The sequence below is a fragment of the Geotrypetes seraphini genome, chromosome 6, assembly GCF_902459505.1.
Source record: "Geotrypetes seraphini chromosome 6, aGeoSer1.1, whole genome shotgun sequence".
Taxonomy (NCBI): domain Eukaryota; kingdom Metazoa; phylum Chordata; class Amphibia; order Gymnophiona; family Dermophiidae; genus Geotrypetes; species Geotrypetes seraphini.
In genome coordinates, this window is record NC_047089.1 from 238,481,093 (window position 1) to 238,509,071 (window position 27,979).

Sequence of the window (27,979 nt, forward strand, 5' to 3'; positions counted from 1 at the left end):
AAGGTGTAATATCTGTAGTCTATGGTGAACATGCAGTGGTATAGAAAAGGGGGGAGGCAGTCTGTCCCAGGCACCATGTTGGTGGGGGCGCCGGCACCCCTCCTCCTCTCTGCCTCCACCTCTTCCCATTCCTCCCCTCCATGTGTGCGCCCCCTTCCCTTACCCCATACCTCTAGTTGAAGTTGTTGTTCGCAGTGGACAACAACGTACACTTCGTGACCTCGTCGGCTCTCCCACTGATGTCACTTCCAGGTGCCGCGCATAGAAAGTGACATCAGAGGGAGAGCTATGGGGTCGGGAGCAGCACGTTGTTGACCGGCGTGAGCAATAACTTCAACTAGAGGTATGGGAGAAGGGAAGGGGGGCATAAATGGCAGGCGGGATCGGGGAAGGAGTGGGGGTGGAGACAAGGGTGGAGGAGGGGCACCACCGCCCCAGGCATCTCTCACCCTCGCTACGCCATTGCGAACACGTAGGGAGTTTTCCTTTTGAATTGAGGACTTTTCCTTGAGGACTGAGGCACATAATGTGCACCCACAAACTCTGCTGGATTTGACAATTGTCTCATTTTGGGCTCCTTTAACTAAGCCATGGTAGAGATTTCTATCGTGGCCCAGCATGCTAAATACTCCAATGCTGCTCCAGTGCTCATAGGAATTCTACGAGCATCAGAGGAGCATCAGAGAATTTGGTGCTCTAGGCTGTGGTAGAGGTTCTACAGCAGTCAGGAGCATTCTACTACAGCTTAGTAAATCTAGCATTTGTTGTTTACTTTCATTTTTATATTTAAATTGGTGACCAAACCGCCAGCCAAAAAAGCAGTAGAGAGGAAACATTACACTTGCAGCTTGGAGGCTTGTCAAACATGGTTACAATATTTTTAAATTTATGAAACTTGTATAAATAGCTATACCACAGAGAAATTAGGTATTTACTGTAGTGAAATGAATGTAAATGATTTTCTAATTTAACTCTCAGAAGGAGGAATCCAAAAACAGACAATGGAATGTAGGTGGAAAATTAAAATGGTAGATTTGTTCTGTAATTAGGTCAATATTCAAAGTGGGCAGTTAACTCACCATATTTTTCTAACTGCTGACTGTGGCATTTAAAAAGGTGGGTATATTCAGATGGAGACTACATTCGTTAACTTGCTTTTTTTTTTTTTTTTTTTAAATCAAACTTTAACCATATATATATGAGGGAGTGCTGAAAAGCTTTTAGCCCAAGCAAGAAGAGAATGATGTGGATATGGTTCAATCAATGATCTGAAACAATATTGAAACATAGAATTTCATTTCTGCATATTGGTACTTAACAAAATAAGATAACCCTCTTTTCAGCTACAGTGTCAAAATAATGTTCAGGATTTAGGAAGTTGGTTGGATGGGCTGAGAACTTTTCAGCACCCCTATATATGTATAAAACTGTAAACCAGAAAATACCACACCAAAATGTTTTTTGTTGTATCTATCCGAGAACTTAGCCAATTCTTATGAAGAAACTGTTTACAAACTATTGTCTGCTTCTGTGCGTATCCCAAAGGATACAGCAGTGCTGACAAGGATTTACTTCCCAGGCAGAAACCAGCTTGGAGAAGGGGGCAGTTAGAGCAGAGATGTCCAGAAAGTCTGTTCCCTACTGCAGAATGAGAGAAACCCTGCATGGAAATATAGGAAGATTCCTTTGAAAGAAGGGAGAGTGATAATGAAATGAAATGGAGCCCAGAAGCAGTGGAACGTATGTCTGAGGGACGCATGTGTGTGTAAAATACTTTGGGGAAGGTGGTGCAAGTTTATTGAATAATAGAAGGTGGTATAAAGACTGTAAGGCAACAATGTTTTTATGAATGAATGTTTGTTATATGAATGTGTGGCTTTGATACTAGGAATGGTAAAGCCAAGATCCTTTGGTGCTGTTAAAGTATAGTGGAGGGGGGATGGGCTAAAAATGGCTAACATGTAGAAGGGAAGGAACCCTTAGGATAATTCAGAGCCCTGACCATCTAGAATACCTGATAGTGGGAACCCGGGGTGGGATTTAGACCATCAAAATCTTAAAGGGTGGTATGGTTCTCCACTCAACTGCCCATGGTTAAAGACTGGTCAGTGAGGGAATATGTAGTTCAAGGAGTCAGGTGGGAAAAACTTCCTGAAAAGTGTTTAACTGAAACATAGCAGTTGTGACAAGCCTAAGGAAAAGAAAACGAGCCAGGACAGGGTGGCCACCAGGTCCAACCCTGGTGTCTGGGACTCCTGAACATTGGTTCTCAGAGCCAGAAAGCAGCAAAGACTGAGTTAAAAGCGGCAGCTGAACTTTGTGTGAGTAAAAGCTAGTTTTGAGGAGACTTTGATTATTTCAATATGTTAAAGGAGTTGTGCTGAGATTAACTGTGTTTTGAACTGAGCGAGCCCATACAAAGGTTAGCCCAAGAGGCTGCCAAAATGTTCCAGTGCAAGTGGAACTGGTGAATAAATGTTTGAATTGTAACTTATTTGTGGGCAGCCTTTTTTCTTTTTCCTCTGTTGCCATTATTGTGTGGCCATCCAGGGAGCACTGGGTCTCTGGCGTGCTAGGCAGACCCCCATCCCTGTCACACTATACTTGTGTTTCCTCTTTTAAGTAACACAGAAACACAAGCCAGGTAGTACAATTACAGGAGGCTGTCAGTCTACCAAAGAAATAAAACAGCAGGATATGCAAGCACATCCACAAGGGCACTCAAATACTCACGATCCTTTCTACCTCATTCCAGGGAAATAATGTAGAATAAACTAGAAAGCCTTAGTGTGGGCAAAGAAACACTGAAACCACAGCCCAGATGTTTTTCGAGATTTATGTTTCACAGCACCATCACACTGCAACCTTCCTGATTAATTCTGTGACTATGTGTTATATAATTAGTTGCATAAAATCTTATGCAACATGACTTGGAACATGGAGGTGAGAAAGCCTGCAAAATTTAGATCTTGTGCACAGATGTGCATTTGGAAGTGTTTCCCCTGTGAAAAAAAAGAATGGCAGAGTTAAAGCATCCAGAGAGAATGAAGCTCCCATTAAAGTGGAAAGGATCAGAGTACTTTTTTCATTATTTATAAATATTCATCGTTAGTACTGCACACATGTAGAGAATGAGTTAAACAAGGCAGATCTACAGTGCGAGAACTAAGAGAGAAACTCCAAAGTTCCTACAATAGTAAACACACCAGTGATCACAGACACATCTCTTACACACCTATGGCTGTGCCCTGCTTACACTACTGTATCACTTTTCTAAGGTTATCAGATGGCCCCAGATCATTTATGGCTTTGTGGTCCTGTTCGCAGAGAAACTGGCATCAAAATTCCACCAATGAAAATGGGGAAACCCCAGGACTGATTCAGCCTGACATCTAAGCTATGATGCCATCTGGCAAAGCTTGATTAGTTTCTATGACGAAGGAAATGTTCAAACCAATAGTCAGCCTCTGGTTCTAGATTCCTTTATAAAATTATTTATTCATTTGGATTTATTAACCTCCCTTTATGAAGCGATTCACCCAAGGCGATGTACAGCAAGTACTTGGTATGTTGCTACTTTCTCCCACTATACTGCTTTCTTTATGACTTGTTTAACTGATGAAACCCTCCATGGGAGTGGGTTTCTGAAGAGCTTAGAAAGAGATGCTTGTGAACAATGGGTTTGAAACCAGCAGTTATCTGTTTGTGTTACAACTAAAAAGGGGTTTCTATCTGCCATTTATCTGGCTGCAGGAGGCCTGTATCTAATTAATAATAAAAATAGCTTTATTTATATCCCGTCACACTTTTCAGTTCAAGACGGTGTACAATAAGAGATGCTGATAACAGCGAGTTAACATCGGTTGGAATTGGGAAGGGGTAGGTGAGCGGTTATGTGGTTGGACAGCATAGTGGGGTGGGAGGGGGAACGTGTAAGATGAGGTAGGTGTTGAACTATTTTAGAGGTTCACACAAATTTGTTGAATAAGTGTGTTTATGATGATTTTCTGAATATGTGGTATGTTAGTGAGTTTAGTGAACGTTACATGGCTGAGTGGGTAACTCCATATGCAAATCATGCACTGAGGAATGAACACTCAAAACACTTGGGTGAAATGTTATGCATTTCAGGAGGTTAGCTAATAAATGTGACTAAAGCTTGTGGGTTCAAATGAATATGGTGATCTGAGCTGAGCAGAGCTGAGTCAGAACAATAGAAGTAAATATCTACTCCCTACAGGTTCAGAAGGGAGAAGACATGGTGGGGATAATAGAGCTAACATCCTGAAAGAGAGTCTAAAATTTGTGAGTTTGCACTGCAGTCATATCTGTGCCTTATGCTCATTTGGAAGATAGCTCCCCTAAATGGGAAACTGTCACTGGCTGACACAGAGCTTCTTTTAGAGCTGGTATGCTGTGTACAAGCAAAGGTGTACCACTAGGGGCACTCTTGAAGAAACTGAGAGCCCTTGGGAGCAGAGAGCTCAGGCCAGACGACCAGCAGCCTTTGGGAACTATGCTCATGGCAAGCGGCCTTTGAAAAGCAGCTCAGGGCAAAAGAAAAAGGCCTGTGGAGTCACTATTGGTGCCTGAGGGCTGAGAAGAGCAGAGGCAGCCCTCTAGAGGGAGCCCTGTTACTGATGGTCACTGAGCCCTTTTGAGGGCTGGTAACCAAGACCCTAGCAGTGAGCTGCCCCAAAGGCTCCTCTCAAAGGAGGGGAAGGCTACTGAGTATATGGATCGGCACTGGTAGTTCAATGTATGCGCCAGGCTGCTGGAGTGCAATCGGCACCAGCGGTCCAACAAGGGAGAAGGCTCCCTGGAGACTAACAGTGGAGGCAGAGTGCTCTTTGGAGGGTTGGGGCCCTCAGAGCTAAGGGATAACCACCAGGAGGCTGCCATAGGGGCAAGACCACCCACCTACCTTTTAGAGCTTCCACAGATTGGGTGAGAACATGGGGACCGGGCAAGGGTGGATTGGAAAGGAGGGATCTAGATACACAGCTATGCCCAGTGGTGTAGTAAGGGAGGTGTGGAGGTCGGGGTGGACCGCACCAGGCACCATCTCTATGGGAATGCCAGCACCTCTCCAGCCCCCCATGCCATGCCCGTGCCCTCTCTTCCCTGCCTCCATACCTCTTTAAAATCTTCTCCAGCGCGAGCAAATACTCTAGCCTGTTGCTCATGCAGACCTGGCGTCCCCTAAAATCACTTCCAGGACATGGGGCCAGGAAGTGATGTCAGAGGAAAAGCCAGCGAGAGCAGCAGGTGGAGAAACTGCTCGTGCTGGTGAAGATTTAGAGGCATGAGGGTAGGAAGGGATGGCGCATGTGTTGCATGGGAGTGCGATAGGAGCGGAGGGGCACCTCCCACCCTTGCTACACCATTGGCCATGCCCACGTAGTGATTAAGCTAAGAAGCTTGGGAGGAGCCATAATCACAGTGTTGGCAGTCAGAACTGAAAGGCTTTGGAAATGCTGGATTCGAACTATGAACAGAAGTTTTGAATATCTGAATAGTATACAAACATTGTTGAATTATCTGCATTAGTGTTGGTTTAAGTGTGAAAGTATTGGAATTGTAAAATCTATTCCTGACAATGTGTTTATTGATTAGGCCTCTGTATATAGTTCAAATTAATCAGTTTAATTTATTAGCCAACCTTGTTCACAGAAATTTTTCTGGATTTTTCCTGGGGGGAGAAGAGGGCGAACTTACTCGCTAACACGTCTTTTCCCCATGTGGCAGCACCGAGCACTAACCGAATGAGGGACTGACGGAGACTATCTTCAGGGCACTCCAGCCAGGTTGGGACCCAGACCCAGAGCTAGCCTGAAAGGGGTGTTACACTTAATACACTGCCTTGGGTGAATCTCTTCATAAAGACAGTTAATAAAGGTCAATAAATATATAACTAAATACAAGCCAGACATCAAGCAGAATCTGCTCTTGGTATAGTTACTGAAGTTTTTTTGCGCTTTTCCTGACCTATTTTTAGATAAGTTAGCATTTTGTGCCATGGGTTGACTTGGTTTGCATTCACAAAGCAGAGTTTTCTCAAATTGAAAATCTGGGTCTGCTTTCTCTTCCTCCTCTCAACCAGAAAAAATCTTCCAAGGTTTGCTTGGAAAAGGGCAAGCATTAACTTGAAAAACTGGATGGGAAACTGAATGAAAACAAAACCACCCAAAAGCAGAATCAGGGTGCTTTTACACACTATTTACCAGTGACTACTTGTCTCCTCTTTGTTTTAAACCAGAACAGCTCAGATTGTAAGACTGTAAGTGCTACAGTATAATAGACACTGAGCCATTTGGCAGTGGGGAGCCCCTTTCTTTGTCTCAGTTCCGCAGCTAAAAAGTCTTAGTTACAATAAATGTTCCTTTTCACTTCATGGTGGCAATTTTGACTTAATGGGCAAACAGAATAAAACAACTGAGCAAATTCTTGGCTCATTAATTTTCTGATTAGAAAGAAAGTTAAGGACTGTAAACAAGTTACTTAGGACTTCACTAAGCAAACTGATCATGTACCGATCAGTTTGCGAGCCCTTAGCTTTAGCTGCAGATTTCCCTCTTGAAGTATTCACTAACCTGTATAGTGATCCACTTCTGGTGCGCACATGCAAATGAGGGGAACTGAATGCAAAGTAGGCAGGGACGCGATTCACTAAACTTTTTTTCGATCCGACTGGGCTCGCAAAAAGCGACTGCTCAGGACCAGTTGCTGAAGCCCTTTGCGACTGCCCTGCCTTCTGCCGCCCTGCTTTCTAACCTGTCAGTCCTATCTCCTTCAGCCCCGAACGAGCCTGCCTGTCTGCCTGCCCCGAACCCCCTGCCTCGATCTCTCCTGCCTGCTCTCCCCGACTCTCCTGCTCTCTGCCACCCTTCCCTTCAGTGCAAGCCTATGGTTTTAAAGTGGGGCTGCATGCTGCAGTGCAGCAACCAGCTATAAACCGCGGGCTCGCACTGAAGGGAAGGAGGGAAGAGGCTGCTGCTGCCACCGCCACTACATAGGAGCAGGAGAGTTGGGCCCCGAAAATGCCTGCCCCGACTGCCTGTGCAAGCCCGTGGTTTTAACCCGAAGCAGGTTAAACCCATGGGCTAGCAAAAGTTTAAAGTTTAAAAAAAAAAGTTGCGGCTAGGATGGGTCTGCGCATGCACATGGATCACGCATGCACGTTCTGTGCAGGCAGATAGGGGGCATTCTTCCGATTGCCCCCATCTGCATATTTTAGGTTAGTGAATTTGTCGGACCTGCCTGAATTGGAAACGGATTGTTCCAATTCGGGCAGGTTAGTGAATCTAGCCCTAAGAGGTTTCTAAGAGCAGATCAGAACATCTTCTGAGTTAATTTTGGAACAGTAGTTATCCGAGGACAAGCAGGCAGCATATTCTCACATATAGGTGATGTGATCAATGGAGCCCTGGTACGGATAGTCAAAAAGTGTACTGTCACTTTAAGTCTTTCGAAGGCCGCTCATGTGCCAGTGCCTTTTCACCTGTCATCAGCTCATGGGACCATTAGTTCTCAGTTTTCCATGGTGCTGAGAAACTATTCTTTGGAGTTTCTCAAAGTACGTAAAACTTTTCTACATATTTATGCCTTCCTGGTTCTTTTTCTTCGTAATTTGTCTGTTTTATTATTTTTCTCTTGTTCTGATATATAAATTTTGATTTTTGACTGATTTTATTTTTTGGGGCCTTTGGGTTCTCCTCAGCCTGTTTTCAGGCTGGGAGCATCAAGCTTTTTTCAAGTTGCTATCTACTTGACCTTCCCGGACCATAGAGTCCTTTGATCTTGTGTCAGCAGTCTTCCTCTCAACATCCTAGCCTCCAAGCAGCTTTAAACAGTGCACCCAGTGCAAAAGGACCATCTCGACTGCAGACCCACATAACTGGTGTGTCCAGTACCTTGGTCCTCAGCACCATATTTCTTACTACCTCTGCTCTAAACTGCAGAAGAGGCCGCTTAAGGCCAATTACAATACGAAAAACTTTTCGGATCCACTCCTGGTACATTGAGGATATCTGCAGTCTCTGATGCCGATGTTCAACGTCCTACACTCCCAGCATTGACATCAATACTGATTGCATTGACAGTCTGTGAAACTTCTGATTCATTGGTGCTGCATTCCTCAGGGGTAGTTCACAAAAATGCTAAGAAGCATAACCACCTGTCTCCCTCCGGGCATACATCACCTTCATCCCAGGCATTGACCCCATCAAACAATTCAAAGTGTAGGTGCACTAAGACAAGTTTGCCATCACTACAATTGCTGTTTCCTCTGACGCGTGCCTTGACATCAAGGCCACCAATGCCTCGACATCTGATGATACCTGCATGTAACATCAGTACTGGCGCCATTTCTGCAAAATCAGCTTTGAGAGCTGTTGCAGAAGGAGCTTGCTGAGATGCTGCAGTCACATATGGTGCAAATACCTGCTCTAATGCATCCAGTCTCAGTCCAGTGTGAGCCATGTCCAAAGTCTTCATCCAGAGACCATTCTCGGAGCCACAACACCAATGCTCATAGAAGGTCTCCACCTAAAAGTCTAACTTTCACAAGATTTATTAGACAGATGGGTTAAGCTTTATATATAAGTATGGAGTCAGAAACAGAGCCTTGAGCAGAGCTAATGGAGGCTCTAGACTACAAAGAGTGGCCTATGGACTATGTAAACCTATCTTTCCACAAGTTAATGAGAGAAACTTTGTTTAAAAACTGGGATGACACTAAACTGTTCAAAGTTGTTAAAATGCATGCAGACTGTGACAAACTTTAGGAAAACCTTAGGAAATTAGAAGACTGGGCATCCAAATGGCAGATTAAATTTAATGTGGACAAATGCAAAGTGATGCACATTAGGAAGAATAATCCAAGAGAGGAGGGCTTATATTGTAAAAGCACCTCTCTTTGAGCAAACTTTGCTCGTAAATATGCTCTGTGAACCATATCCTTAGGGTAGCCTTGAAGGTAAAATCATTTCTTCAGTTAGCCAGTTAGCCAATTCCTGCGCTTAAGAATCTGCCATTCCTTGGATGAATTCTGAATACAAGCTAAAAAGATGAAGAAATGATTTTACCTTCGAGGCTACCCTAAGGATGTGGTGCGCAGAGCCCTCTTCTCTTGAAAATGATTCTATTATGTTCTTTCAAGATTATTCAACTTTGGCCCTCCAAATTAATCAAATTATTTTGAAGAATTGGCATATAGTCCAACTTGCCATACCCACTATAATGGATAGACCAATTTGCGCTTACAAATGCAGCAGAAATCTAGGGGAGTATGTGAATCATAGTATCCTTAAAGAAAGACTAGCTAGAATATCAGGTTGCCACACCTAATGTGGGCACTGTCAATGGTGCCCTTATACCATCTTGGGTGAAACTTGGCAACATCCTATGACTGGCAAGATATCCTATTTGAACTATAAAACTGATTGTGATACTGCAAATGTGATTTATGTTATTCAATGTCCGTGCCCTAAATTGTATGTAGGGCGCACCACAAAATCTATCAAAACTAGACTTAATGAGCATAAGTCAAAGAGTTCATACTCTTAACGAATCGGCACCGTTGGAACGCCACTGGAAGCTTCTGAACCATAATCTACAAAGTCTGAAGTGGAAAATTTTGGATGCCGTTATAGTGGGTTGGGAGGGAGGCAACACTGAAATGAAGTTGAAAATCAAAGAACTCCATTGGATGTTCGAACTTGGATTGATGATGCCTGATGGCTTAAATGAAATCTCTGACTGGATGACAGTTACAGATTGAAGAAAGTGATACTGTGCTTCTTTAAATTTTGGCGGTTTCAGTAGAGGGATTCCATGATCCTCATTGGTTACTTCAGTTGGTGAAATCATGGGAAGTTTCCTACTTTAATGCAGCTGCAGAATGTCACGGCCATCTTGAACTGGCATACGGCAGTTAGTGAAGTACTAGTAAGAGCTAATTTTGGTAAGAGCTTTACTCCTAGTGGGAACTGGTTTGCTCTTTTTGAATAATATGAAGATAAATGCTTGAACAGAACTTTTTGATTTTTTACAGCTGCTTCCCCGACTCTGAAGAAGTAGAAGGAAACATGTCGGTGAGGGGATGACTGAATACTAAGCTAAGTAAAATCTTCGCATTCATTCTATGAAAAACACAAAATGGAAAATGAGAAAATTGTAGTGAATACCTATACATAAAAAATATAAGATATAATTATAAAAAGAATAAAACAAAAATTCACTGTCAGTAGAATGACAATGAGGAACTAAACCACATGATGTCAAACTACATGAGTGGTGATCTGAAGATCCACAAGATACTATGCTGATAGACTATACTGATATCATATAGAGATTAACATACTCTATTGCATTAAAGTGGGAACTAGTTTTGTTTTATTGAATCTATGATTTAATATAAAATAATTTCTATTCATGATGGCACTTATACATTTTGACTATCCGTACCGGGGCTCCATGGAGGACGTCACCCATATGTGAGAATATCTGCCTGCTATTCTCAGATAACACCTGCTACAGGTGAGTAACTATGTTATTCTGCCTGTACGTAGGGATAGAATAGATGATCTCATAAAGATGCTGAGGTATTGATTGGATGGATTTCCTGCAGTACGGGACTCAGCAATAAAAGATAACAACACTGACCAGTGCTACATTCTGTGGCCTGAGAAAAGCAAGGACAGAGTATGCATATTTTATATTACATTCATATAATATAGTTAGTGTATCTCAGAGGGGGAGGGCAAGACACCTTAAAGTTAATAATGCATAAAATGTTGCCAATTTGCAACATTGAATTACTGGTGAATCAAATATTGACAATGAATATGACTATGTTGTAACCAAAATTATGATTGTGTCAAATATAACTGGTTGGTATTGTGGTAATTTGCCAATTGCCCTATTTGTGATGCCAGTAATTTGATCATGAAGGAGTGTATCCTACACAATGGCAGGTGTGGCTCTAAATGCCTTCTTGGGCAGACTGAACGGACCATGTGGGTCTTTATCTGCTGTCATATACTATGCTACTATTTAATACTTCAAGGAAGCATAGGGGTCCTTTTACCCAAGTACAAAGCTCATCTTTATTCGTTTATATATTATTGTGAGTCCTCCAGGAACAGATACAAAAATACTTTACCTATAGGTACACCACTATACTGTGTTTCTCCGAAAATAAGTGTCTTATATTAATTTTGGGCCCAAAAAATGCACTAGGTCTTATTTTTGGGGTATATACATGATCATCTCTCTCTTCCTCTCCTTAACCCCAATTCTTCCTCTTTCCTTTCTCTCCCCCACATGTGCAGCATCTTTCCTCCCCTCCCTCCCGTCCCTCATGCAGCAGAACCCTAGCCCAGCTTCTATCCTTCTCTCCCTCCCATCCCTTATGCAGCAGAACCCTTGAGCACCCCCCGCCGCTGAACCCTCAATCCTTCCCTCTCATCTGAACCCTTCAGATTGCGAGCGAGCCCTATATACCTTCATCCTAAGCAGCGTCGGGCCGGCAGCACTCTAAACAGGCGGCTTCAGGCAACATCATCAGTAACGTAGCAGAGTGAATTCCCCAGCTGCTTTGGATGAAGGTATATAGGGCTTGCTCACGGTCGGCGGGGTTTAGATGGGAGGGAAGGATGGAGGGTCAGCGGGGGGTTTGGCTGCACGCTGGGAGCTGTGGTAGTGGGTTGAAGAGTTGCTAATCTAATCTAATCTAATTTAATCCTTAGTTTTGTATACCGCATCATATCCATGTTCGTAGAGCTCGACGCGGTTTACAGTAGGAGAAATAGGAAGGAACTACAACAGAGGGTTAGAGGTAGAAGTGTGAAGAAAATTTAGAGGACTTGGGATGCCAAGATATAAGAGTTTCCTTGATTCCTAAGTTGGAGGGAGACTTACATTTTTTGAGAAAAGGCAGGTTTTCAGTTGTTGCCAGCGAATCATAGAAACATAGAAATAGACGGCAGATAAGGGCCCACGGCCCATCTAGTCTGCCCACCCTAATGTCCCTCCCCTACCTTTGCCCTGTGAATAGATCCCATGTGCCGATCCCATTTGGCCTTAAAATCAGGCACGCTGCTGGCCTCAATCACCTGTAGTGGAAGACTATTCCAGCGATCAACCACTCTTTCAGTGAAAAAGAATTTCCTGGTGTCACCTCGTAGTTTCCCGCCCCTGATTTTCAACGGATGCCCTCTTGTTGTCGTGGGACCCTTGAAAAAGAAGATATCTTCCTCCGCCTCGATGCGGCCCGTAAGATACTTGAACGTCTCGATCATGTCTCCCCTCTCTCTGCGCTCCTCGAGGGAGTATAGCTGTAATTTGTCAAGCCATTTTTCGTATGGAAGATCCTTGAGTCCCGAGACCATCCGGGTGGCCATTCTTTGCACTGACTCCAGTCTCAGCACATCCTTGCGATAATGCGGCCTCCAGAATTGCACACAGTATTCCAGGTGGGGCCTCACCATGGATCTATACAATGGCATAATGACTTCCGCCTTACGACTGACGAAACCCCTTCGTATGCAGCCCATGATTTGTCTTGCCTTGGACGAAGCCTGCTCCACTTGATTGGCAGACTTCATGTCCTCACTGACGACTACCCCCAAGTCTCGTTCTGCTACCATTTTTGCTAGGATCTCGCCATTAAGGGTATAAGACTTGCATGGATTCTGGCTGCCCAGGTGCATAACTTTGCATTTTTTGGCATTGAAGTTGAGTTGCCATGTTCTAGACCACAGTTCTTCAACCGCCGGTCCGCAGAAAATTTCTGCCGGTCCGCGCAGAGCCGGCGAGATCAAAACGGCAGTTAAATTTCCTGCTGACTGCGGTTCCTCCCGACTAATATTCCTCCCAGCCTCAGGCGATCAAGATAGGCTGCCAACGTCGGGGCCTTCCCTCTCTGAGTCTCGCCTGTTCGGAAACGGGAAGTTGAAACAAAATAGGCGGGACTCAGAGAGTGAAGGTCCCGACGTCGGCAGCGTGTCTTGATCGCCACCCCTGCCGAGTTGCTGAAGAGGGCCGCGGGGAAGTTGCGATTAGACCGGAGAGAGCTGCAGATTCAGGTGCAAGTGGAGGGACTCGGGAGATGGTCAGCGTGTGCGAACAAGATCCTGGGGAGCCTTCACAGTGGCTGTCTCCCCTCCCACCAGCTCTCCAATTTGCCAGGGAAGTGATTTACTGGCAACTTCCTGCAGGCAAGTACCGAGAGCTGCTGGAAGGGGAGGAAGCCACTGTAGGAGGCTGGGAAGGTCTGGAAAAGGGAGAGCTGTTACTGGACTTCAAGGGAGTTAGAAGGAGAGATGCTGCTGGGAGGGGAGGAGGGAAAGGTATGGGAAGAGAGTTAATGTTGGATAGAGGGAAGGGAGAAGAAGGAGAGATGCTGCTGGGAGGGGAGGAGGGAAAGAGATGGGAAGAGAGTTACTGTTGGATAGAGGGAGGAGGGAAGGGAGAAGAAGGAGAGATGCTGCTGGGAGGGGAGGAGGGAAAGGAATGGGAAGAGAGTTAATGTTGGATAGAGGGAGGAGGGAAGGGAGAAGAAGGAGAGATGCTGCTGGGAGTGAGGAGGGAAAGGGATGGGAAGAGAGTTAATGTTGGATAGAGGGAGGAGGGAAGGGAGAAGGAAAAAAAGGAAGGAGGGTAGGGATAAAGAAAAAAGGAAGGAAACAGCTGGCAGGGAGATTACAGGAAGGGAAGGGGGTCAGGGTGGAATGGAGAGATCAGATGAGAGAAAGGGGAGAGAGAGGAATGAGAAAGTAGAGAGACATTGATGCTGGAAAGGGGGTCAGCAGAGAAATGAGAGAGGGATAAAGATGCTAGATCTGGTGTAGGAGAGATAAAAATGAAGAAGTCAGTGAAGCTGGAATGAATGATGTAAAAAGGAGAGAGGAGGATGGACAAGGAAGAGGGGCATAGAAAGAAGTCAGATACATATGGAAGGGGGAGAGGGCAGACATTGGATGGAACGGGCAGATGCTTGAAGGAAAAGAGTGAAAAGAAGATGAAAGCAGAAACCAGAGACAACAAAAGGTAGAAAAGAATAATTTTATTTCTATTTTGTCATTAGAATATATCAGATTTGAATTATATATCCTGCTAGAGATATAACGGGGGACTGCAGTATTCTGTTAGCATGATATTTCTATGTAGCATTCTATAATAACTTGGCTTGTTCAGTTTTCTTATAGTAGAGGGGATATATGTGAAGGGGAGGGGAGACAGGGGTTTTGTTGGTCCATGCTCTGTATATTTGTATTTATAAAATCACAATTGTTCAGAATATTGTTTCTTTTTATACTTTAATAAAATACGTTCAATATAAAATCATAATTGCGGCTTGTGCAGATGGGATCAGATGGTTTGCGGGGACCGAGCTCGCGGAGATGGGGTATAAATGGGGTTTTAAAATTTTAGTCCTAGTAGTTTGCCAGTCCACAAAATAATTCTTTTATTTCTGCCGGTCCACGGGTGTAAAAAGGTTGAAGAACACTGTTCTAGACCATCGCTCCAGTAGGAGTAGGTCGTGCATCATGTTGTCGGGCATTGAATCTTCGTCTGTTGTGCATTTGCCCACTACATTACTCAGTTTGGCGTCATCGGCGAATAATGTTATTTTACCTCGAAGCCCTTCTGCCAAGTCTCTTATAAAGATGTTGAATAGGATTGGGCCCAAGACTGAGCCCTGTGGTACTCCACTAATCACCTCCGTCATTTCGGAGGGGGTGCCGTTCACCACCACCCTTTGGAGCCTACCTCCAAGCCAGCTCCCAACCCATTTCGTCAATGTGTCACCTAATCCTATAGAACTCATCTTGCTCAGTAACCTGCGGTGTGGTACGCTATCGAATGCTTTGCTAATCCTGGGACTAGGGCTTACTTTTGGGGTATGGCTTATATTAAGACCTACTCTGAAAATCATGCAAGGACTTATTTTCGGGGTAGGTCTTATTTTCGGGGAAACGCGATAGTAGCCATCACGCTTGCAGGTGTCTTATAAATTCAGGTTCAGTAGATATTGCTATGTTCCAAGAGGGTTCACATATTTGTACAGTAACTAAAGAGTTAAAGTGGCTCCAGTTCAAAGTCCACAGCACTGACTTCTAGGCTACTCCTTTCCCATGCTTGCTGTTCTGTTAAGCATGGCCATAATTTATTTATATAAAAACAAATTCTACACTGCTTGAACCTAGGTGATTTCCCAAAAACATACCAAATATAATAATAATAATTATAACCCCCACCCCCTTTTACTAAATCGCAATAGCAGTTATTAGCGCAGGGAACTGTTCTGAATGCTCCGTGCTGTTCCTGATGCTCATAGAGCATTCAGCGTGGCTCCCTGCTCTAATAACCGCTATCGCAATTTAGTAAAAAGAGGGGGGGTATTTTTATACTGCAGTACCTCACAGTTCAATGCGGTTCACAATAAGAAGAAAACTGTAAAACACAGCGACTTTACATCAGAATACATATTTCATAAAATCACATAATAATTAGATTAGAAAATCTGATTATACAAATTTATAAAACAGATACGTTTTCAATGATTTTCTAAAAGCCTGATAAGAAGAAGAGGTCAAGATCAAACCGCCAAAGATTTTATTCCATTTCCCTGCTTGAAAAGATAGAGTCCTATCAAGAAATCTTTTATATATACAACCTTTTAATTATGGGAAAGAGAGCAAAGATATGCTACATGTAGAACGATTAGTTTCTGATAAATTAAAATGATTTATAAGATAGGTCGGGGCAAGACCAAACAACGTTTTATAACATAAACAGGCACATTTGAATATTATTCTCACCTCGACCGGAAACCAAAGCAACCTTTAGTAATAAGGTGTTACATGTTATATATAAAAACATACAAATATAAAATAGTCATAAAGCCTGGTTTCCATTGTCACTTTCACTTCTTAGGGGATGGAAGGAGGGTCAGTAATCACTGTGAGACTAAGGGCTCCTTTTATCAAGCCGCGCTAGCGCGTGACTTTTAATCATGCACTAACCCCTGCGCTGGCCAAAAACTACCGCCTGCTCAAGGCAGGCGTTAGTGGCTAGTGCGGCCGGCGGTTTAACGCACACTATTACACGTGTTAAACCGCTAGCACTAAACCCGCACTACGCGGCTAGAACCAACACAAGCTCAATGCTGGCGTTAGCGTCTAGCGCACAAGGCAATTCAGCGCACGATAAAAACGCTATCGCAGCTCAGTAAAAGGAACCCTAAGGAGGGAGTCATGCCTTCATCTCTTCAGTGATCAGCTACTCAATCAGGATCTTGTTTTGTAGCCAGAAAGTGATTGAAATAGGTCTAGATTAAAAAAAAAAAAAAAAATCATTCTTTTTTGCCTTGGATGTTTCTTCCCATTCCATTATTGCTAAAAGACAACCTAATTTTGGTTCATCCCTAGTTCCAATACACTCCCTTGCTACTTGGAAGAACTGTAGTGGAAAACATCAAAATTTGGCCTTTTGAAAATTCTGATTTAGACGTTTTTGACAGATGAACAATTTTTTTTGCCCATTTTTAGACATTGAGAGCCATGCATTCTACAGAAAAGAGAAATTACCCACGTGGTTTCTCATTGCAAATGAGCATAAAGCACGCATGAGGAAACTTCACTATACTGGCTATGGGAGCAATTCTATAACTGGATGCTTCCAAGTTTCCATTCTAGAATACTAGTGTACATCAGTATCAGTGTTCCTAACATTTACATGTCCCCAGTTCCACCAGCTCCAGAGCTGCCTAAATTCATCAGGGGCACAGTACGAGGTCTGCTCAAAAAGTTCCAGCACTGATTTTATAAAAATGTATTAAACAATCTTACAACTTATTCCATTGGGTCCCCTTCGAAGTACTCCCCTTCCCTATGTATACACATTTCCCAACGTTGTTTCCACTTCTGGAAATAGTCCTTAAAAGCATCTTCAGGAATCACCAAAAGTTGTTGTGTTGAATTTTGCATTATGTCTTCAACAGCGCTGAATTGCTTTCCTTTCAGTGTGGATTTAAGTTTAGGAACCAAGAAGAAATCGTCAGGGGCCAAGTCAGGAGCGAAAGGTAGCTGGCGAAGAACTGTCATCATGTATTGTGCAAAATTCACAAATTTTGATGCATTCAAAGCACCTTCCTTGACTCCCCATAAGCCCCTTTCAATATTTCATAAGTTTCTGTAGCGGTCTTATACAATTTTAAACAGAACTTTACGCTGTAGCGCTGCTCATTGAGGTCACACATGATGAAAAATAGCCGTTTACAAAAACACGCTTTCACAAAACTTGCTGTATCGCGGAGGCGAAAACAGATATCAACAAACAGAATAAAGGAGGTTACTTGTGAGGTTTCAAGCTATTCGATGCTGCCTAGTACATCTCAAAAGAACTTCCTGTTGGCATGCAATTCAAACTGTCCTGGAACTTTATGAGCAGACCTCGTATTGTAAGCTATGCATCTAACTGGGAGCCCCCCCTTACATATACTGTAATTTCCCCTTGTATTTATGCACTATTTAAGTTGATATGACATTATCATAAAATATATTTTATTGAGCACTAAGAGAAACAACAGCAAAAACCAAAAACAAAGAACAACTAGGTAGCTCCATATTTCACACAGAAAAACCAGCAATCCCATCCCACCAACCCAACCCACAACCCCTCTGATGTGACATTATAAAATAGAGCTTAGGTGTCCTGTTGCCACTTTCTCAGGTAAGTGTACACATACCATGTAAGTACTAGTACTACAGACATTTACATACAGAAGGGGGCATAAAGGTGAGGATCTAGACTATAGAACACAACAACAGGCCTATTAGGTCAGACCAATGGTCCATCCAGCTCTGTATCCCTTCCTCAAGGGAAGCACTTGGAAAAAGCACTTGGAAAAAGCCCAAACAGTAGCAATGTTCCATGCTACCAATCCAGAGCAAGTAGTGACGTCGCCCATGTCTGCCTCCCCAGTAGATTATGGAATTTTCCACCAGGAACATGTCCACATCTTTTTTAAAAGCAGCTACATTAATCGCTCTTACCACAATTGCTGGCAACACATTCCAGAGCTTAACTATTCTCTTGAGTGAAAAAATATTTCCTTTTATTGGTTTTAAAAGTATTTTTCTATAACTTCATCGAGTGTCCCCCCCTAGTCTTTGTAAATCTTGATGCAGTAAAAAATCATTCCACTTGTACCCATTCTACAGCACTCAGGATTTTGTAGACATTAATCATATCTCCGCTCAGCTGTCTCTTTTCCAGGCTGAACAGTCTTTCGTCATACGAGAGGAGTTCCATCCCCTTTGTCATCTTGGACGTGCTTCTGTGGGGAAGGGGTAAAACACGGACCTCACGGATCTAAACCTGCACGTCCTTAAAAATCTGAGGTCCGTGCTGCTTGTAGTTAGTTTCTGGCTCTGACAGACCTCGGTGACAATTTAGTGCTGACGGATCCGTCTCAGCATAGGGAGGGAAAAGTATTAGGATCCGTCAGCGCTAAAATGTCACCGAGGTCTGTCAGAGCCAGAGACTAGTGCTGGAGCGGCTCTAAAACGAATCCTTTAAACTGGTTTCCTGCAGCCCCAGTAAATCGGCTCTGACAGACCTCGATGACATTGTAGCGCTGATGGATCCTAATACTTTTCCCTCCCTATGCTGAGACGGATCCGTCAGCGCTAAATTGTCACCGAGGTCTGTCAGAGCCAGAAACTAACTACAAGCGGCACGGACCTCAGATTTTTAAGAACATGCGGGTTTAGATCCGCGAAGTCCGTGTTTTACCCCTTCCCGCTTCTGTGCACCTTTACTAGTTCCGCTATATCTTTTTTGAGATAAGGCAACCAGAACTGAACATAGTACTTAAGGTGAGGTTGCACCATGAAGCGACACAGAACCATTACCATGCCGAATTAACCTTTATCTGCAAATTATCCTTTCAATGGTTTTAGTGTGGTTATATGATAATTTGTTACAAATAATAATGTTATTTTATTTATTTATTTTTGGTATTAATATATCACTTATGGTCTAAGTGGTTTACATTCAAGCACTCAAACATTTTTACCCATCTGTCCTGGTGGGCTCACACTCTACCTAATGTACTTGGGGGACTGAGTCACAGGGAGCAGCATGGGATTTGAGTTTGCAACCTCAGGGTGCTGAGGCTGTAGCTCTAACCATTTTTTCAGCCACATTAAAACTTAAAACCCATAGAATAGTGCTTCTCAACTTAATTCTAAAGGCACATCCAGGTCAGGTTTTCAGAATACCCACAATGAATATGCATGAGATAAATTTGCATGCACTGTCTCCTTAGTATCAAGTCTATCTCATCTACATTCATTGTATATATCCTGAAAACTCAATTAACTGAATAGGCTCCAAGGACTAGGATGAGAAGCACTGCATTAGAAAGTTAAACCATAAGGCACCAGATGGTTTTTAATGGAATTCAAGAAAAAAAGCGTACAGAAAATGGATCTCTTTAAACTTGTTTTTAACTTTCACTTCTTATAAAATTTAATTTGTTTTGTGGTAAATTGCCAGAGAATGTTTTGAAATCAGTTAGCTTAGTGGGACTTAAAAAAGACTTGGATAATTTCCTAAAAGGGAAGTCCATTGGCTATTATTGAGACGGTTTGGGGAAATCTACTGCTTTTTCCTAGGATAAGCAGCATAGAATCTGTTTTACTACTTGGGATCTAGCTAGGTACATGGGACCTGGGCTGGTCACTGTTGGAAACAGGATATTGGGCGTGATGGACCTTCGGTATGTCCCAGTACAGCAATTCCTATGTTTTTATGTGAGCCAAGTATAGGACAATCAAGCCATTGTGACATCACTGGTGAGGCTGGCTCTTAGGAATTGGTGGAGTAAGAACATAGAATAGCCTCACTGGGTCAGACCAGTGGTCCATCAAACCCAGTAGCTCGTTCTCACAGTGGCCAATCCAGGCCACTAGTACCTGGCCAAAACCCAAGGTGTATCAATATTCCATGCTACCGATACAGGGCAAGCAGTGGCTTTCCCCATGTCTTTCTCAATAACAGACTATGGACTTTTCCTCCAGGAACTTGTCCAAACCTTTCTTAAAACTAGCTATGCTATCCGCTCTTACCACATCCTCTGGCAACACGTTCCAGTGCTTTATGACATCACAATCTCAGCTCTGGAATGTTGCTACACTTTGGGTTTCTGCCAGGTACTTGGTACCTGGGTTGTCTACTGTTGGAAACAGGATACTGGGCTTGATGGACCTGCAGTCTGTCCCAGTATGGCAGCTCTTATGCTCTTAAGTTTTAAATGAGATCTTTAGGATTTGAAACTTCACTTTACAGTGCTTAACTACACTCACTGGTAATGATCTGCCTTTAGGCCAAGGAACAGTTTGGTCATTTCAGATAGAAAATGCCCACAATAGTTTTATCTTGCTCAGTGGATTGATTGGATTAACTACTCCCTTTTCCAAACCCATTATGAAAGGGAGTTACTCTTCAGGCCCAGTAGGTAGGTCCTTACCTCAAGGGAGAAGGTAAAGGATGTAAGGAGACAGATGACGGAGTTCCTGAAGTGGGTGAAATGAGATTCCCAGAGAAAGGAAGATAACTAAATTATGGCATGCAAAATTCAAAGCAGCATCAGGACTTCTGGATGAGAGATGCCATGCATGTTTTTTCCCCCCACAATGCTAGCATGAAACAGGAGAACTGAGAGCAATCTGCTCCCTAGTTTCTGTGTATTTTACATTTGTATGTTATTTAACACACCAATGGGCAGAAAAAAATGGAATGCCACTGTGGCCACATGTACATTTCAATCTTGGCACATTTGTATGTATTTATGAAATCTTTGGCATTGACTGCTTGAGATTGCCCATTGCTGACATTTTGTCTCATTGATTCTGCTAGGAGTTCACCCTGTGTAATATATTTACTTTTGAGTTATGGCAACTCAGCCCATGAGGTTCAAATTCAGTTACTGTAGACAGGGTGGCAATTTTCAAAGCCATTGAACAAGATATACAGCCATTTATCCAGTTAAGGGGGACTTTCTAAAAATTGCCCTCACTCAGCCTGTGGGTCTCTGCTGCATCTGCGCTTTCAGCTGGACTGAGAGGAGATATTTCCAGGGGCACTTTTAGGACAGGGTTGATTAGATTTTCAAATCCATGCATGTTGTTGTCTCACAAAAAAACTGCCCACAGATAAAGCAAGTGAAAAGTCTACATGGCTAGTTTTCCTCTGAAAATTAGAGATAAGAATGCTGTTTGAAAATTGTTCCCTCCATAAGATCTAACATCTATCTCCCCCCCCCCCCCACTTTCAACTTCAGTGCACAGGGTTTTCCAACAATCCAAGTCGGTTCAGCAGTCCCATTGAAAAAGTACTATCTTCTGAAACTTTGGGCCCCCTCGTTAGCCAAAAGGATCTAATCTTCAGCTCAGGGTATCTAACTTCAAAAGCAGGCAGGTATTTTGTGGTAGAACCTTCTGCCACGGGCTCTCTCACTTAATTGAAGTTTATAATTACAACTACCTCTTGACTGAGGACAGTTGCAATACGATGGGCTGATATCAGTCATTCTTTATCCTTTTTCAGTTGTATACACTTATGCTCGGATTCTATAAACGTCGCTGTAAGTTAGGTGGCAGTAGGTACCCTACCGCTGACTAACTTAATTTCCGTAATTGGTTTTAATTGGTCTGGTAATTGACTGTGCCTTTAAAAATCAATTAAAAAGTCATTAAAAAAGTAGGCGCCAGAATGGTGTCTAAGCATGGCGCCTAGTGGGCACAAGGTCAAAGTAGGTGTGAGTAGGGGGCGGAAATGACCTCAGGCACCGCTATGCACGATTCTCCGTGAAACATAGGCACCAGTAATATAGGTCTTTAAAGTCCTGGCCTACGTTACTGGTGCCTACGTTTTTTGGTAGACGCGATTCTGTTAACAGCACCACATGATTGACACATGGCCGGCGCTATTATTGAAGGCGCCAGCCGATGTAGGCACCTTTTACAGAATCCAGCCCTTAATATTCATTGTCAGGCATATTTCCCCCTCATTCTATAACACTTTGCCTAAATTTAAGCATCCATTTACACACTTCAATTTATAGACTACTGCTATTTATGTGTGTAAATGCAAACTTATACATGTAAATGGCATGTACTTCTACCTGATATTCTGTAATTATGTGATAAAATGGCTTAGCATGTAATTGCTCTTACTGAGCTTACAAGTGCGTTCGCTCTGCAGCCCCTCAATATCTCTCCTCACTTATCTCCCCTATGCTCCTCCTTGTTCATCGGGTAAGTCCCTCTTATCTGTACCCTTTACCTTCATCGACAACTCCAGACTCTGTCCCTTCTTTCTTGCCGCGCTGTATGCCTGGAACAGGCTTTCAGAGTCAATATGTCATGCCAAGTCTCTAGCAGTATTCCAATCCAAGCTAAAAGCTCACTTTTTTTGAAGCTGCTTTCAACTCTTAACGCCCACTCACTGTCAGATACCTTTACCCATTGTATCATTCCTTCTACCAGAAACTCCCCAACCCTGAGATGTCCTGTCTGTATTTTCAAATTAGATTGTAAGCTCTTCAGAGCAGGGACCCTTTATTAAATATTAAATATACAGCACTGTGTACGCCTTTCAGTGCTATAGAAATGATAAATAGTGGTAGTCGGGACATGTGGGGAGATAGGCGGGGCTGATTTCATGTGCTTAATGTACAGAATACTGTACTGCAAAATATGCATATACATGTTGCACTTAAGTAATAACATGTACCTGGCATACATGTTGGCACCTAAATCTAGGCAGTTTAATAATGACTTAAGCAATTTATGTGTAACTACTGTTATAGCATTGGCTCAGAGCCTGTAAAAAGTGGGCACTTACGTTGTGGTGCCTTATAAATTTGCCTCAGTCTGCTTTTTTTGGAAAGCTAACTTTAAGGCCTATCCTAGTTTCAGTTTAATAACTGTACACATTATTGGGCTCCCTAGTGCTGCATGGTGCCAGCCTATTCTATAATTAACAATATCAAGTCTCAGAATATAAACCACCAATCACTGGCGTAGCGAGGGTGAGCAGCACCCGGGGTAGTGGCGCTCCTCCCCCCTCTTCCCTGCCCTCCCCCACTGCGCACTCCTTCCCCATACCTTACTAACTTTGGCATGAGCAGCCATCAACTTACTGCCTGCATTGGCTTTGGCGCTCTCTCTGATGTCACTTTGTAGGCGTGGGTACCAGAAGCAAGTTGGTGGCTGCTCACACTGAAGTGAAAAAGGGTACGGGGGAAGGAAAAGGATGCACGCATGGCAGGGGGAGGAGTAAGAAGGGGGCAGAGAGGAGGAGGGCTGTCAGCGCCTCGAGCAAGATGGCGTCTGAGACGGCCCCGCCCCCCCTACTATGCCCCTGCTACCAATTCTTTTTATTTAATTTCTTTTATCCTTTTGAACCTTTAGATTCAGGCTTCAGCGGTGTCATTCAAAGCTAAAACCTTCTCATTGCAATGAGATTCACACACCCACCTCATCATCAGCCTTTCTTTCTATCTTATACATTTTAAATAACTTTATATGGCTTCCCTACCATCATTCTTATAACAGTGTTTAGAGAGCTTTGTAAGCCCGGGGGAGTATGTCCAACATGTTTCGCCAAAACAAAAGTGGCTTTTTCAAGGACTTCCCCATTTTCCGCCATATCTCTCTGTGTGCCCCTGCATTTTCAGACATGTAGCCTATTCTATACTGGCATCTAGGTACTCAGATTCCCATTATAGATACCTTTTCATTATGATGTCTACCAGTGCCTAAATTGATTTAGGCATCGCTAGGTGCAATTCTACAGATGGTGTCTTTGATTGACATGCGGTAGGTGCCGCTTTGTTAGGCACCTGGAATCTGGCCCCAGATGTGCATAGTGCGCTTTGATAATAAATGAACCCCTGACATGAGCATTGTTAGATAATGACCTTCTAATTCCTAAGGAGTCATTGTATAGAATGGATCTTGTGGCAAACCATGTATGGTAATACACATTAGCCCCCTAATTCTATTAAAAGCACCAAAAATTGCGTGCTCAGTTTTGGTTGCATTCCTAAATTGCGCATGCATTTTAATTGATTAACAAGCTAATTAGCGCTGATAATTGGCATTTTAACAAACAATTATTAATGTTAATTAGAATCAGTTAAGGGTGAGGGACAGAATCTGCAGCTAAAGGGGGCATGGAAATGGGTAGATCGGAGCATTTTTTAAAATTATGCACGTAATTATAAAATTAGGACTTCCACATCTAAATTTAGACCTAGCCATTTGCACCATATTTTCATTGGTGCAGATGGCCACGCCTAAATTTAGTTGCATTTCGCAGGTGTAAATGCTATCCTATAAACTGAACCTAACTTTAAGCACATCTTTAAAATAGGGTTTTTTCAGCACTGTTTTTTGGGGCACCATATATAGAATTTAGCCCTGTTAGTAAATGAATCCCAAAATGTTTGATTCTCAAACTGCTGAAGACATGAGGACAATTTTCAAAGCCAGGGCACATAACGGTTTAAAATTGCCCAGCTCACAAGGATTCACAATTTGCATATGAACATGAGAACATACGAATTGCCATACTGGAACAGACTGAAGGTCCATCAAGCCCAATATCCTGTTTTCAACATTGCCAACCCATGTTCCAAGTACCTAGCTAGATACCAAGTAGTAAAACAGATTTGATGCTGCTTATCCTAGGAATGAGCAGTGGATTTCCCCAAGCCATCTCAATAATGGCCTATGGATTTCCCTTTTGGGAAATTATCCAAACCTTTTTTAAACCCTGCTAAGCTAACTGATTTTACCACATTCTCCAATAAATGCCAGAGTTTAATTATATATGGTGTGAAGAAATATTTTCTCTGGTATGTTTTAAATCTACTACTTAGCTTCATGTTTAGTCATGCTAGAAAGGGGCATTTTATGGGTGCATTAAATCAGGAGTGAGGGAGTTAAATCTGATGTAGAATGGAATTTTCTAATCTATGCATGAACTTTATTCTCTCTTTACCCCTAGAGCAGGGATAGGGAACTCTGGTCCTCGAGAGCCATATTCCAGTCAGGTTTTCAAGATTTCCCCAATGAATATGCTTGAGATCTATTTGCATGCACACATATTGGCCAAGTCATTGTAATGTTTATTCAGTTCTAAATCAATTGCAAAGTTGTACCTCAGCCATATAACATGACAAGGTGTGGCATACAATATCACAATCCATGCCCTTGGGGAAGACTGGCAAACCCTGGGTACAACTGTGCTTTCTGCCACGGTCAGGGGCTTATGTGTGCACTACAAAACCTGGTGTGCATAATCACATTTGAACAATTCACGTTTTTAAAATTAGTGGTTATCCTCTGGTTACTAAACGCTGGGCTCATACTTTTCATCAAATGGGATTTATCTTCACTATTTTAGCTAGAGTTACAGTTGTATTCATAGCTGTGGTTTTAGTACACAGAAATGACTATAATCTGAAGTGAGAGAAGGCCTTTGTTAACAGGTGGTTCTGAGAACACATTTCAAAGTAACATTTACCTTTAGGATCAGCTCGGTATGACGCTGGTCCAGCATGTTGGCTCTCCTCAAGGAGGTGATGATGACCCTGCCGTACCTCCCCGGGGTCTGCAGGTCGGAATAAAGCCGGTGCTTGGAGCGGTTGACTGGGAACAGACTATCCACCAGGTTTCTCTCGATCTTGGCCAGGCTGTGCTTTGGGGCCAGCAGGTATTCCACATTCTCTTCGACCCCGTACCTGCTGAAGCTGGCCCCCAGCAAAATGGCTACAAGGACGGGGGCGGAGGCGAAGAAGACAGGGTGGCTGGCGATGAAGTAGCCGAGTCTGGAGAAAGACGTCCTCAGCCCCCTGTGCAAGACCTGCCGCAACATCCTCGTGCAGAGGGAGCTCGGGAAGGGGAGATGGACGCTGCGGGCTCTGAAGCTCTCCCAGAGCCTGGGCAGAACCATCGGGGAGCCCAAGCCTGCCGGAATCTCCCTGGCTAAAAGCACACATACATGGAGCAGAGGTTGGGAAGAGTCCAAAGCCAGGGGGCAAGACCCCCTCGGCCAAGTGCGCTATCGGAGTCTCGTTTGAACAATCTTGCTCAAGTGGTAGTGGTCGAGTAATTCAATATCTAACTTTCAGATATAGAAAAAAAGAAAAGAAAAGTATGCCACAAATAATAACAATAATCAGAACCGATTCGAGATTGGAGTGAAGCCCCTGAACCTGAAAACAAAACAAACCAACCCAAAAGAACTGTTGGAAAACAAAAGAAGAGCTTGAGTGGTTGGACTGGGGTTGATTTTAGACACCAGATCTAGCAGTCGAGAAGACAGAGACAAGAGGTCCATGGAATAGAAAAATGGGCTGCGTATATGTTTTGGAGATGAAGTCCCTCAGCAATGGCTCGTTTAAGGCTGAACTGATAGGATAAAGCTGCATGGTGCTGAAAATAAGTCTTCTTAAAAAAATAAAAAATGATATGGCAAAAGTTAGGAGTATAGGGGTTTTGCTCTCTTCCTGTCTCGTACAGATGTTTTCAAAGTGCTCCAAAAGGTTGAGGTTCCTGATCTGTTTCAACTAGGGTCCTATTTGCTGAAAGTAAGAAAAGCAGCTCAGGGCAACCTGCATTAAAAAAAACAACAACCAACCACCACCAAAATACTGTGTGTTTTTCAAGAGCTATCTGTTGTATTAAAATACCTGTCAAGAGAAGGCTTAGGGGTAGAAAAGCAACAGTTCCATGCCTGCAATTTCCTGACCCAGGAGCAAAAAATGCAACAACAATTCCATAAGTTCTTATAGAGGCGGGGGCTTGATTGACAATATTCGATGCTGCTCAAAGTTTCAGCTCTAACCTTTCTTTTTAAATGCGCTGTCAAACCCCCTTTCTTGCGTGGCGAGGTCCCAGCCACAAACAGGAAAACGTGTCTCTCATTCTTCCGACGGGATGCACATCACAGAGATACAATTTTGTGTATTTCATTTGTCTCAAGCGATCGCCCTAGCTCGTCAACACATCACAGCCGAGGACTGCTGAAGCCGGAGGAGCCCGAAACGCCTAGGCGAGTCCTCCAACGCCTCTCGCTGGCCGCCTGGCTGTCTCTTTCTCTCCCAGTGTGGAGCTGCGATTGGCGTGAGGCACCAGCAGTAAACAGAGCTTCTCAGATTCCGCTTGGATGGTGCGCGATCGTCCATCTGAATTCCAAATCTAAGAGAAACACAGGCAAGAAAACCCAGGTAAAACGAACGGGACGCAGCTTTCAGCAACCCTCCCTGTCCTCAGACACTTTGCACGCACATCTTCGGGCCACAGCAATGCAAAGCAGATTCTAATTGCACTTGAAAACTTACATTTGAGAAGACCTCCGGCGAAATCACCCCAGAGACCGCTAAACACCTCCTCCCCCCCCCCCAAAAAAAAAGAGAACCACCCCGAGGCATTCTTCTCTTAATTCATCTTGGAAAATGTCTTCTTGAGTCTCATGGCACATCCCCCAGCCGCTCCTCCCTGGATCAACTGCCACCAGGGCTGTCCCTCCCTCTCGATAGAGAAATAAATAAATGTCGGGAATGAAATCAATCATCAAGAAATACTTTGTGAGCTGGCACCCGTTTTTTTCACGGCGTGCCCCCCTGTTGGTCGATCCTCAGTAGCTCTTTGCTGATTCATGATGATTGCTAAGAAAAAGCCTGAATGACTTATCTTTTATAGAGGGGTGATAAAAAAAAGAAAAAAAAAAAGGAGGAAGTTCCCTGGGTGGCTAGAGATGCAGTTTCGTGATCTGTCGGAGAAGCTCCATTAGCCTCACCCTGACAACAGCAGTGCTGCTAAAATGGGCTGGAAGATCCCCCCTGATTGGAAGAATTAGCGTTATAAACAGCGAGCGACGCGGAAACCCGGCT

The 27,979-nt window shown here is 43.4% G+C and overlaps 1 protein-coding gene across 1 annotated transcript in view; it reads right to left on the bottom strand.

The window, feature by feature from the left end:
- The window catches only part of PTCHD1 (patched domain containing 1), a 103,318-nt gene extending 77,344 nt beyond the window's left edge, over positions 1-25,974 (bottom strand). The window contains exon 1 of the mRNA XM_033947395.1: positions 25,609-25,974. Within this exon, the coding sequence (XP_033803286.1) occupies positions 25,609-25,959 (351 nt within the window). The 5' untranslated portion in view covers positions 25,960-25,974. The remainder of the gene's footprint in view (positions 1-25,608) is intronic.
- Positions 25,975-27,979: the final 2,005 nt, after the last annotated feature.